Here is a 12,833-nt window from a genome sequence, read left to right as displayed (position 1 = left end):
TTCAAAGGCGTACATGGAATGAAAATCTGTGCGGCTTCATTTCATTCAGCGAAATGAAGGTGTGACAGATCAGCGGTGGCCGAATCCCTCTCCAAGCCATTAGAGCCTCAGTGTGTCTGGCCGGCGTCTCCAAACATGCACCGGCAAATCCGTGCTCACAGAAATGCACCACTGCACACTTTTATCTGCCCAATCACACACGCTTGTCGACGCGCACTCCGGGTTTTCCCACATGTTTGGACACACAGCTTGCGTGTGGTTGGAGCCAGTGCTGGGTTAAGCTAATTACACAGCTAAACTATCGGCTGTGAGCCTCAGTTAGAGGGCTGGATCTGACATTCAGCAAATGCCAGCCAGTCACCGCACTATTAGCAGGGCTGTGTGTGTGTGTGTGTGTGTGTGTGTGAGCGAGCATATGCGGGCGCTGAGATACAGAGAAAGCGGCGGTTTAGTGACGGCATCGGTTACATTGGAAATGTCAGTCTGCGTCTGGGATCTCTTACGTTCCACTTCGCAACCTACTTATTTATGAGTCTTGTGAGTGTGTGGACAGAGGCAGAAAGAGAACGCGACAGTGTAAATGTTTGTGTCTGTCTAAAGTTTGTTTAGGTTGTCCATGTGCCTCCAAGGTCCCATCATCAGCGAAGCGTGCTGTATTGAACCGCCGCCACTCCCCACTGTGTCCTCTGTGTGTTTGGTTACGCTTGGATTGCAGTCCTATTGGAGATGATTTAACACTTCACAATTGATCTGCAAACAACACATTCTGAAAAATAAGCCACTCTTCTGCTTTCTGTCTCCTCCTGTGCACTTCTCACTCACTCTCTTAAAAAAAAAAAAAAAAAATGTGAAACCCCCTCACATTTTGTCTTCGTCCCCCTCCCTCCATCTGTTTTCCCCTGTTCTTCTCTCTCTCTTCTTTCTCAGCAAACTGGATGCCTTCATCTACGATGCTGCAGTGTTGAACTATATGGCTGGCAGAGATGAGGGCTGTAAGCTGGTGACCATTGGCAGCGGGTAACTAAAGACACTATTCTTTAAAAAAAAAAAGACTACTTTCAAGGTGTACAGCTCTCATTCTTTCATCCAAGACATTGTGTAAAGGTTTTAAATGTGTTTTGTTGTTGTTGTGCACAGACACATGCAATACCACGGTGAATCTGGAATAGTTTGTTTGTGCCATCACACGTACAAAGTTGAGAAAGTAATTTCAAGTTTGTCTTCAAACAACAGTGACAAGCCCATGTCTCCACTAAAATGTTCTTGATCATTGCAGTTGGTCCTCCTGTCCACATTGGCTGCAAAGAAGTCCCTTCTTAACCCTTTTAACCCTCATTTTTGACTGTAGTCTAAAGTCCTGCACCTCTGTGGAAACAGCACAGCCATGGCTAGAAGTAGAAATGTGCCTTTTGAGAACTGTAGCAAAGTTAGATTGCCATAAATAATCATTTAAAAAAGGTAACAAAAGTTACATTTCTGTGATTATTTATTATACACAAACTTACAAATCCTGGAATTGACATTTAAACACTATTCAAAGTGCCTACAGGTGTTTCCAAGGTTGAAAAAAGGTGACTGTGCATACTACAGATACACTACTGCACACACACACACTCATATATATATATATACACTCCATATATTATACGACTTACATTTTTATCTTGTTTCCATACGTGTTTCCATTCTGCTCTGTGTAAGCACAGCCTGCAGTTCAGCCAAAAAGTCTCTGAATTTTTGTCTCGTAACTGTTGGTCGCAGGTGAGTCAGTCATGTCTTCTTGGTTGTGACACAGAGCTCAAAATTATTTGTTTTTGTCAGAATCTGTTTTTTATATATATAAACAAGTGATTTTAGTAAAATACTGTGACTTTATGCTTAGATTTGGATCATTTTCCTGACACGTTATAGATGAAAGGTAAAAAAAAAAAACAAATCAGATGTGTCTTTATGTTTTTACAGTTTCTGGTTCTGATCATTGATGTAATTTTGCAGATGTTTTAAACATAACATGCTTTTCACCCCTCTTTGGGCTTCACAGGGTTGAAGTTCTTTCAGTATAAGTGATGAAAGACAAAATCCACAGTCGTCATTCTGTGCATGAACAGTTTTAGTTAGACAAATTTTAGTTTCATCTTTGAGTTTCCCAGACAGTGTCCTTGCTGAGCTGCAGCAAAGGACGAATACTTCCCAAAAAAATAATTTTGAAAGGTACTATCCAGATTTGTTTAACTCAAGCTGCTAAAGGGTCACATTGGCTTCGGCCAAACTTTATCAAGGCCTGTGGATTTTGTCCTGCATCTTTTAAAGTTGAACAGCTCTGAGAAGTAACCTCTGTGTTGTCTTAAAATGTGAACGTGCCCTTTAAGGTCTGTGCTTTGTTTCGGTGATTTTGACTGTATATCTGTGACCTCGATTCCCACTTCATGACATTTGTGTGCATCTTTATGCATGAGGTACCTCCTTAAAGAAATTTTTAATCACAGTGACACCATCTGGAGACATAAAGGTTAAAATATTTGTTTAAAGGTTAAAATATGTGTTTTTGTGCGCGTGTGTGTTTGTGCGTCCGGACGTGCTTGTGCTCAGGTACATCTTCGCTACCACTGGTTACGGCATCGCTCTGCAGAAGGGATCCTACTGGAAACGACAGGTGGACCTGGCTATCCTGGCAATCATCGGAGACGGTGAGAAGCGCAGACATTCTCATAGACAAATTCAAAGTGCACGGCGCTATCCGCAAGGCAAAAGGTTACATTGCTCCTTGCCAGCATTGTAATTCATGCACACGTACACACACACACACACACTCACGCACACTTCTCGACTGCCTTGTCTGCTGACAGCACAAAGGGAAAGCAGCGAAGTATAAATAGTCCTTTGATGTTATTCTGGACACAAAGGCTGCTCTAAACAGAGGGCAGAGTGTGTAAGTTATTCTAATATATTCCTCTCTGCAGCACTAGATGTGCATGTGTATGCGTATGCATTACTCTATCTGAATCACAGCATTTCTTTATTACAGTAGCCTCAGAAGTTTTTTTTACATAAACAATTTCCCACCGCAAAACAGAGGGAGCAGCTCGAGCTTTTAGTGACAGATTCATTTACATTTTACATCGAAAGCCTTTTGCTGATGCAAGTGTTCGCAGCCACTCACATTAAGTGCACTGAAGTTGATTAAATGAATATTGGTGTCACAATAATCCTCTCCAACCAAATCTTATCAAGGCTTCAGAGCATGCAGGCCGCACTGCATCATATTTTGTGGCTGGATAATTTTGACAACAATCAGGCTCTGTGTTTTTGTTTTGTCTTTTTCTTTAGATTTACATCCAAACTCTTCACGTTTTTAGCAGTCATCCGTTGCAAATATTAACTGAGGATGCTTTAAATTTGCATTATCTTTCCGCCACACTCACAACCGCTGTGTTGTTCTACTTGTCATGCATCCAAAACTAAACTGAGATAAAAGTCATAAAGGTAGGGAGAAAGATAAGAAGAAGAGAACGGAAAGGGGAGAATTAGATAACAGACTTAAAAAGACAGTTTGTGTGACAAAGAGAGGAAACAGAAGGAGTGAGAAAGTGATGACGCCGTCAGAAAAAGAGACGATGGTCAGCGAGAGGTTAGAACGAGGACGAGGCGTGGAGCAGTGTGTCAGGTAGAGACGGAGCGAGACGGGCAGCGAGAGGAGGGCGGGTCCTTGATCGATGACGGCGACTCGGTGTCTCGGCAGATGCTGCTTGATGAGATAGGCGCAATGTGGGTGGAGAGCATATGGTATTCCTTGGGCAGAGAGGAGACAGAGCAGAGGAAGCTGGAGAACATACAAACTGATGAGACAGGTGGTCTGGAAACACGAAGGCATGACAGAGGCACATTTTTTTTGTTTGAGGGTTAAAAAGACGTAAAATGCACTCAGTCAGAATGCTTTCATTGCAGTACCTGTTGGACAGTAGTATGGAAATGTGTCATTGCTTCTTCATAGTTTCAAATGGAACTACCTTCTTAAGTTTCTATAGTGTCGCAAGTTTATAATCTGGCAGACTTGAATGTTATTTAGTCAGGGTCAGGAAGCTTTTATGAGGGACAGTTGGTAACTAAAGGCATGCATCCTGAAGAAACTTAATGGAGGAGCTCGAATGGATTTTGTGTTTGTTTTTCATGATAATAAGATACCAAAGATTGGATTTTAAAAAAGAAAAGTTTTCTCTCTCTCTTTCTTCTCACACATCTTAAAATAAGTGTTTTCTTCTAGTCCTAGCAGCTTCAAAAACACCCTGAAAGTGTGGATCCAACTTGTAGTGACTTGTGTTCCTGTGTTCCGACTGACTGGCCACCAGACTATTGCTTGAGCCGTCTGACTGTTGAAACGAGAACAAAATTTGAATTTCAGCAGTACTTTCCTTCCCCCCAGAGTCAGAGCAACAGTGCATGGCAGTAGCAGCTCCACGCAGGTTTTTTTTTTTTCCTTTGAACGCACTTGATCAAAAAAAAAAGTAGAAAGAAACAACAAGACCTGTTGATACCAAAAGATCGCAGTAGTCTTAATTCCAAGCATGTTATAATGATAAAAGAGCTGTGTCTATTAATCCATCATGAGACAAGAGGGCCTCAATTGTACTAAAAGGGTTAATGATGTCTTAGTGAGTCTGCAGCCCAAAGACATGGAGCTGAACACCACCATGATATTTGTCTTTCCCCACTAGCAGCCTTAGTTATCCAGCCCTGAATGACACAGATTGGATTAGCCACGCGCCAAATGTCACAGAGGAAGCCACAGAGAGGGAGAGTCGGGGGGGAGGAGGAGGGAAGGGAGCACAGAGAGGAATAAGAAGAGATAAGGTCTTTGGTGCTTTCTACCTGTCTTTTATTAACCTTAAAGAAACATCGTCTTTCCTCTATCAGGCAACAATGCAGGTACTGTAGCTCCAGTGACTCTTGACACACAAAGGAATACATTTTAAACAACAGCCCTGAAAAGACAAATGGAAGGAATGTGTTAGCATTCCACCTCAAGTTAAAAGCAGACATCATGTGCTACAATAAAATAATCTCACTGTTTTAATGCAGATAATGGAAAGGTGTGAAATGAGTCAACAGGGCGAAGGGCAATACAAAAAAATTCTGATATTGATTTATCAGACGATTTCCTTTATATGTATATATGAACGTTATGTTAGAGTTGTATTGAAAACAAAACAATGATGGGGTAATTGTTTAACTTTCCAGCTATGTATTTTAAACTACTACACTACTTTCCCCCGAGACCACCATCTGTTAAGCTGCAGTATTAATTCAATTCAATTCAATTCAATTCAATTCAATTCAATTCAATTCACATAACTGTATTTATACCCTCGGGCCAATTCAAAAGCTCACTGAGTTTTTAATAACAAAAAACAAACAAAAAAACAACAATAAATAATAAACAATATTAATATTTAACTCTGCTACATGCGCTGCAGATAGCGATAGGAGTATTGAAAGAATGAAGCTCTTCTGGACCAACTTTGTTATTGCACCATGTCTATACTACCTCAAGCATGCTTTTCTGTAAAAAATTAAGAGTTCATCTGCAAAAGGCCAACATCAGCCGATAATATTTGCTAATCAATGAGACTCCACAAGAAACTACACAAAAACTACAGAACTACAAAGTTTAGTGCCTATAAAAAGTACTCACCTCTTTGCAAGGTTTCCCCATTCATTGCTTTTTAGCGCTGAATCATGGTCAATATAATTTGGCTTTTTTGACAAGAATTTACAATAAAGCATAACTCGCCCATGTCTAAGTGAAAACTGATTTCTACAAAGTAATGTCAAACAATTTCAAAGATAAATGCAAAAGTACGTGATTGCATAAGTATTCGTTCTCTTTAAAATGACTGACAAAAAAAATAAATAAATAAAAACACACCACCCCCACTGTGAAGCATGGTGGTGGCAGCATCATGATCCTTCTCAAAGGGAGACCCTGGAAGGCTTGTACAGGTAGAGGGTAAAATGAATGCAGCAAAGTATAGTAAAAATCCTCAAGGACAACCTGATCAGGACAACTTGGGAGAAAAGAACTTAAAGCATACAGCCAAAGCTGCACAGAAAAGGTTTAAAGACATCAAGGTGAATGCTCTGGAGTGGTCATGTCAAAGCTCAGAATTCTGTCCAGTTGAGAATTTGTGGCTGGACCTGAAAAGGGCTGTTTCACACATGAACCCTGTGCAATCTGAGAGTTTTGCAAAGAAGAATAAAATTGTAGTGTCAACATATGCAAGATGCACTGAGGCCTGTCGATATAGACTCAATGCTAAAATTGCAGTCAAATGTGCATCAACTAAAATCTGCTTCAAAGGAGGTGAATACTTATGCATCACTTATTTTACATTTTATATTTTTGATTAATCAACATTACTTTGTAGAAATTGGTTTTCACTTTGACATGAAAGAGTCTTTACTTGTAAAATGTTGTCCAAAATCCAATTGACAACGATTCAATGTTGAAAAGAAACAAAAGAGAAAGACTTCTAAGGCGGGTGAATCATTTTGTAGACAATGTATACATATGATATTTTGCACTTTTAAACTAATCCTTTATCATAATCTAACTATATACCTTCGATTTACTGAAAACAAATAAAACGTTCTTAATGTACAACGATAACTTCAGTACAGTGCATTTCTGACTCACACACATAGACTGTATAAAAGATGGACGTAGCAACCGGCCCTGAAAAATGAAGCCAACCCGGAAGTGTCAAAAACCTACATCCGCTAGCTGCTGGCTCCAAAAAGCCCTGGCTCTCATAGACTTGAATTGGAAAAGAAGTGATCACAGATCACGAAATACCACATTCCTACAGCTCAGGATTTTTTTCTTACTAGTTTTCATGGTCAAATCCAGAGATCAGGTGGCCAATCTGGAAATAAATCAATACTGAATTTTTAAAAAATCATCAACATTTTGCGGGGCAAGGGGCGTGGCTGGCTTGATTGACAGTCGGCAGCAATTATACAGACGAAGCGAGCAGAAGGCGGTAAATGTGGGCGGGCAGAGAGGGCCCGCCTCTCAATCCGTCTGACCAATCGCTGCTCCTATGGCTCCGCCCCCCTCCAACGATTTTTGCGTCACTGGCTCCAAAAATCCAAGATGTCAACCAGGAAGTAGCAAAACCCTGGCTTCATTTTCTCAGTGCAGAAACCAACGGGTGACGTCACGGTAGCTACGTCCATCTTTTATTCAGTCTATGCTCACACAGTGAGGGTCTAAACATGTATATCATATCTACTATTAAAATTCAAAGCCATTCGATAAAGGCTTTGAGTCTTTTTCTGTTGCTTTCCAGGTGAAATGGAGGAACTGGAAGCCCAGTGGCTGACAGGAATTTGCCACAATGAGAAGAACGAGGTGATGTCCAGTCAGCTGGATGTGGACAACATGGCGGGGGTCTTCTACATGCTGGCGACGGCCATGGGGCTCTCCCTCATCACCTTCGTCTCTGAGCACCTCTTCTACTGGAGGCTCAGATACTGCTTCACCGGGGTCTGCTCTGGCAAGCCGGGTCTTCTTTTCTCCATCAGTCGGGTGAGGACTGGTTTGTGTGCTTTTGTGTGTTCAGCCATGTTCTACAAGCATGTTTTTTAACTTGTTTGTCAGTTTAGAAGAGCAAAAACTGGCTGCAGCTCTACATAGAATTAAATCTTTAATCAAAAGAAGACCTACTAAAACAAACCACCAAGCATACACATGTGCATATGTTTCTGTGTGAATATTTGGGCTTGAGGTGTTTTAACTAGGTTAACAGTGATCGTGCTCAAAGCTATAAGATGCAGCAACGCACTGCAACTACGCCGTGGGGCTAATGCTGCATTGTTGGGATCACACAGGCCTGTCTTAGTTCTATCAGCTGAATAGGAGAGCAAAGCAATGATGCACACACACAGAGAAAGAGAGCTTCTGCTAAACTAAGAAACTGAGTTAAACAAGGTAACGGAGGGAGAGCTGCACAAAGAGAGGGAAGAATGGGGATGGAGACAGGAGGAGAGATCACGAGGCAGCCCCGAATATCGACAAAAATAGATCCTAATTGCAGCGTGGTTTTTGGGTGAAATCACAGCAACCCACGCTAAATCAATTTATTCCCTCTCATTCTGCTAAAAGGTCAGCATTCTCCCTTCGTGTGTGTGAGAACAGAAGACATGGACGTGCATCCCTAAAAGCACTGCAGTGTCTCTGCACTATTTTTGAAGCAGGGAGTGACTCTGTATGCAAAAGTTAACAGAGGGGGGTAGTGAGGACGGGGCGGGGGGGAGAAAAACTTCTAGAGAAGATGAAGTAAGGATCTTGGGAAAGATGTTATTTCAAAGGCATTCTCAAGAGTAATTTAGGACAAAATCCATTCTTAATAGCCTATCTTGTGTTGATAAGCAAAATGTGTACTGAACCAAAAAGCTCCTTGAATTTGTTAACGTAATAAATGTCTTTAAAGGATGTATTTGTGAACGGGGTAATGGTCACAGTGATGAAAGAATCTGCTGTTGTTTTGTTGAGACCTAAATTATAGAATGAGAGCTCTCTGGCTTTTGCTTTTAGACATTAGAGTGTCAGCTGTTGTTTCGTTGATAGTCTGTATAAAAGGTCTTGTTTGTTGTTTTGAACTGTCGAAGTTCAAAATGATGGTAACTTCTGATGTTTACGGTTCTTTCACAAAGACTTTGTCCCCTTTGGACTGCCTCTAAGGCAGATTTGGATTATAAAATTATGAGACATGCAACCGACTTCTCAGGTTTTCAGGGAATGGCTGATCCAGGTCACTACATTTGGATGAATTGTACTTTATGCAAGACACTAATACATTTTTGCAAACTGCAGGTTTCAAACATTAACTACAGTTGTACTGTGAAATTGATGGAACTTCTAAAACACTTATTTCATTGCGTTGCATCACACATGTGTCTCCTTGAGAAAATTTACAACGCTTGTTTTTTGGGTTATGATGGATACATGCTGCGACTGGAGACTTTTTCTTTGCCTGTGTAGATTAGTTTTTGAACAATGTGCTGTGTTTTGTTGTTTTAATTTGTTTAGCATTGTTTCTGAATTAATTCTACTTAAGTTCTTCCTAAAATATTATCCTCTTGATTCTGTCAAACATGATTGTTTATAAGATTCACATCTTAAATAAAATGAACTTTCATCTTTACTCTGGGACACAATTAGATTTGCTTTGTATGCAGGACAAGTGTGATAGTTAAAGAGAAGTAACTACTATAAACAAAACAGTTTTGCTGTGGTTTACTGAGTCACTGCCAATTGAATAACATTTAATAAAACCTGTAGAACTCAAATGTGCATGGCTAAAGTGGAGAAGTAATCATCATTCTGTTTGTTTCTCTCTTTCTTCTTATTTCCTCTTTTTTTTTTTTTTTTGATTTTCCACCTCTCATTCCATTTGATCTCCGTCCATTTCTTCTAATTTATTATTCCTTCTTCCCCTCCCCTTTTCTTCTTGTTCATTTATATGTCTGTGCAGGGAATCTGGAGTTGCATCCATGGAGTCCACATTGACATGAAGAAAAAGACAGATCTCGATTTTAGCCCACAAGACAAAATGCTTAAGCTCATTAAGTCTGCCAAGCAGATGACCAATATGTCTAACCTGGGTGGCTCCCGCATGAACTCACCCAAAAGAGAATTCATGCACTCAGCTGGTCCCATGATCATGGACATGATGGCAGAGAAGGGCAACTTCATCTACGCTGACAACCGCAGCTATGCTCCCAAAGATATGATCTATGGGGACACCGGGGACCTGCAGTCTTATCTTGCTAACCGCCACAAAGACCACCTTAACAACTACATTTTTCAGGGAGGCCAACATCCCTTGACCCTGAACGATGCCAATCCCAACACAGTGGAGGTAGCAGTAAGTGCTGACGCAGTCCAGACCAATGCCAAGCCACCCCGGACGTTGTGGAAGAAGTCAGTGGACACGCTCCGTTCGGTACCACCTGGGCCCCCTCCGATGCCTGACATGCTGATGCCAGACCCGCGAATGTCGATGAAGACACAGCGCTACCTCCCTGAGGATGCAGCCCACTCTGACATCTCCGACTGTTCTAGCAGGGCAGCTTCCTACAAGGACCCAGAAAACAACAAGCACCTGAAACCCAAGGACAACTTAAAAAAAAGATCGGTGACGTCAAAATACCCAAGGGACTGCAGTGAGGTGGAGCTGTCCTACTTAAAGACTAAGCAGGTCAGCGGCGGAACCAACCAAACCGGGAGAGGAGGAGGAGGAGGAGAGAAAATCTACACTATCGACTCAGACCGGGAGTTGAGCCTCCATTCAGACCCCATTCATTATCGTGAAAGCCGCGGTCTTGCCGCAGATGATTTGGATTACCCTGAAATTTACTCTGATCACAGTGACAACTATAGAAAGTGTGAGCAGCCCATCATTCATCTGAACTCCTCACCTTTGCATCATCCAGATTCAGATCTTCTACCAGACCCAGCTTACTCTAAACACTACAACCTGAAAGAGAAAAACCTTACCCTGTCCCCACATGAATCAATTGATCGCTACAAACAGACACACTGCCGTTCCTGCTTGTCCAAAGTGACCGCTAGCTACCCACCAGGAGGGTCGTACACCCCTACTGGAACTGCCTCAGCTTCAGCCACACGCTCCCCCTACAATCGGTGTGAAGCATGCCTCCACACAGCCAACCTGTATGACATTAGTGAGGACCAGCTCCTTACAGACCCTTTGGTCAGTCCCACCCTGCACCACCAACAGCAGCACCAACCGGACGACATGTTTGGTCTGTATTGGCCACAGACAGATGGGCCTCATGTCCAAAAGAGAAACCGCTTGAGGCTGAGTCGTCAGCACTCCTTTGACAACATCATGCTCGAAAAGCCCAAGGATGTAGACCTGGGCCGACCAGCACGCAGTGTTAGCCTCAAGGAGAAGGATCGCTTCTTGGACTCCGCATCTGACTCGCACTATGCGAACCTCTTCGGCATGCGTCCCTACTCCGGCAGACTGTTTGGCACTGGGTCCAAATCAATGTTTAACCACAACCTGGAGGAGAGCAAGAGGAGCAAGTCCCTGTACCCGGCCCATGGCTCGGATAACCCTTTCCTCAGCCACTCACTGAGGGATGATACCAGCAGCAGACTGGTCCATGGGCGTAGTTCCTCTGATATTTACAAACAGCTGGCAGTGGCTTCTCCTTCAGCGGTCCTAGGACCAGCTCCCATCAAAACACGCAACGATGCGAACAATCTCCGCTCTTCCGTTAAATCCACCACTTCATACTGCTCACGGGACGGGCGGATAGCGAATGACATGTACAATAAAGAGCATGTGATGCCTTACTCAGCCAATAAGACTAGTGCATACCCAGCCCCACGTGGCGTCCTAAACTCAGCCCAGTTCAGCAATAGACGGGTGTATAAAAAAATTCCCAGTCTGGAGTCAGATGTTTAGTTGATATAAGAAATAATGTGTTCTCTCCTTCTTACTCCTCTCTGGGTTTGTATTATAATTTATCAACTATGTTATCCACTAAGGGATGCCATAGCCACACTACGTTTTTCTTCTTCTCTTCAACATTGTAATCCAAAAGAACTTGTGCCCACTTGGGTATGACGGTATTACTACTACTCTCTTTGCAGATGATATCACCATTTCTGTCCATTCTCTCCCATGTACCAATGAGCTGGCTGCATGGCCAGCATTCTGCCGTAAGGTATCCTGGTGTAAAGGGGAGTCATTATCCCCGAGGTTTTAAAAAGGGGTAGGAACTGGCATAGCCCCATTAGTGGGACTGAGAAGGTATAAGTTACAGAAATGCAGGACTCCTGTAAGAGTTATTGGGTAAGAGTCAGTTGATGTAGGATGAAACATGTGAGGAGGTGGTAAGGAGGATGGGAGATGTGATATGAAAGGGGAATTAAAAGGAAGGGAGACCACCACCCACTCTCCTTCTTCCCATTTTTTTTTTCCCTTTCCACCTCCACTGTCAGGCTTGGGGCTCACTAGTTGAGGAGAATAAGTCTGACAGAGAGACCAGATGGGCGGGCCAGACATGGAGGCATCCCAGGAGGGCAGGGGCGTCACAGTGAGCTAGTCCAACAGTCTGCTGCTTGTTACTCTGACAAATATGGCCACTAAGACACCTGGCAGTGGAAGAGGAGAGAGAGGGAGGACGGAGATGAGTGGCTAAATGGCACAGAGTTGAACATCCAGTAGTTTTGCGGCAGTTAGGTATTGCGCTCTTGGTCAGACTGTGGCTTTGTGCGTTAAGCCCATCCTAAGGGACGCAACAGTGATGAGAAGCTGAGAGTAATGTAGGTGCTATCAAAGAATAATGTTTACAGACTGACGGATAAAAGACAGACTGACAAAATGACTGATAGAAAAGGACAGACAAGCAGGGAAAACCTTAGGCAATTGATGGGCATTTCATTTGTGGCGCTGCACATAGAAAAATAATTGCAAAGTATTGCTTTTTTATTCTATTGAACTATAAGATTTATTAGGGATTCTGGCATCCGGATCCCCCTCTGTAGGATTTTAGTGTTTGCTTATTTGGTAGCACAATAGCCATTAGTTTTAAAAAACCTCTCTCCCACATTTGCTTTTGAAAAAGCATAGCTTACTGAAAAATACCATCAAGAGTAGTAGATTATTTTGCATGTGTTGATTTCTTTCTGTGTCGGAGAAGAGAAAATACACACATATACACTCTCAGACACATATTTTACATGTTTTTGAAAGGGGCTGTGTCTTGCCAGATGCGGTGGATGGATATTTGTACAA

The 12,833-nt window shown here is 42.4% G+C and overlaps 1 protein-coding gene across 1 annotated transcript in view; it reads left to right on the top strand.

The window, feature by feature from the left end:
- The window catches only part of grin2aa (glutamate receptor, ionotropic, N-methyl D-aspartate 2A, a), a 53,708-nt gene extending 42,210 nt beyond the window's left edge, over positions 1-11,498 (top strand). The window contains exons 11-14 of the mRNA XM_008299764.1: positions 928-1,017; positions 2,590-2,687; positions 7,347-7,585; positions 9,534-11,498. Of these exons, the coding sequence (XP_008297986.1) occupies positions 928-1,017; positions 2,590-2,687; positions 7,347-7,585; positions 9,534-11,498 (2,392 nt within the window). The remainder of the gene's footprint in view (positions 1-927; positions 1,018-2,589; positions 2,688-7,346; positions 7,586-9,533) is intronic.
- Positions 11,499-12,833: the final 1,335 nt, after the last annotated feature.

Source organism: Stegastes partitus, unplaced genomic scaffold (genome assembly GCF_000690725.1).
Source record: "Stegastes partitus isolate 25-593 unplaced genomic scaffold, Stegastes_partitus-1.0.2 Scaffold1457, whole genome shotgun sequence".
Taxonomy (NCBI): domain Eukaryota; kingdom Metazoa; phylum Chordata; class Actinopteri; family Pomacentridae; genus Stegastes; species Stegastes partitus.
This window is presented reverse-complemented; position numbering and strand designations above follow the sequence as displayed.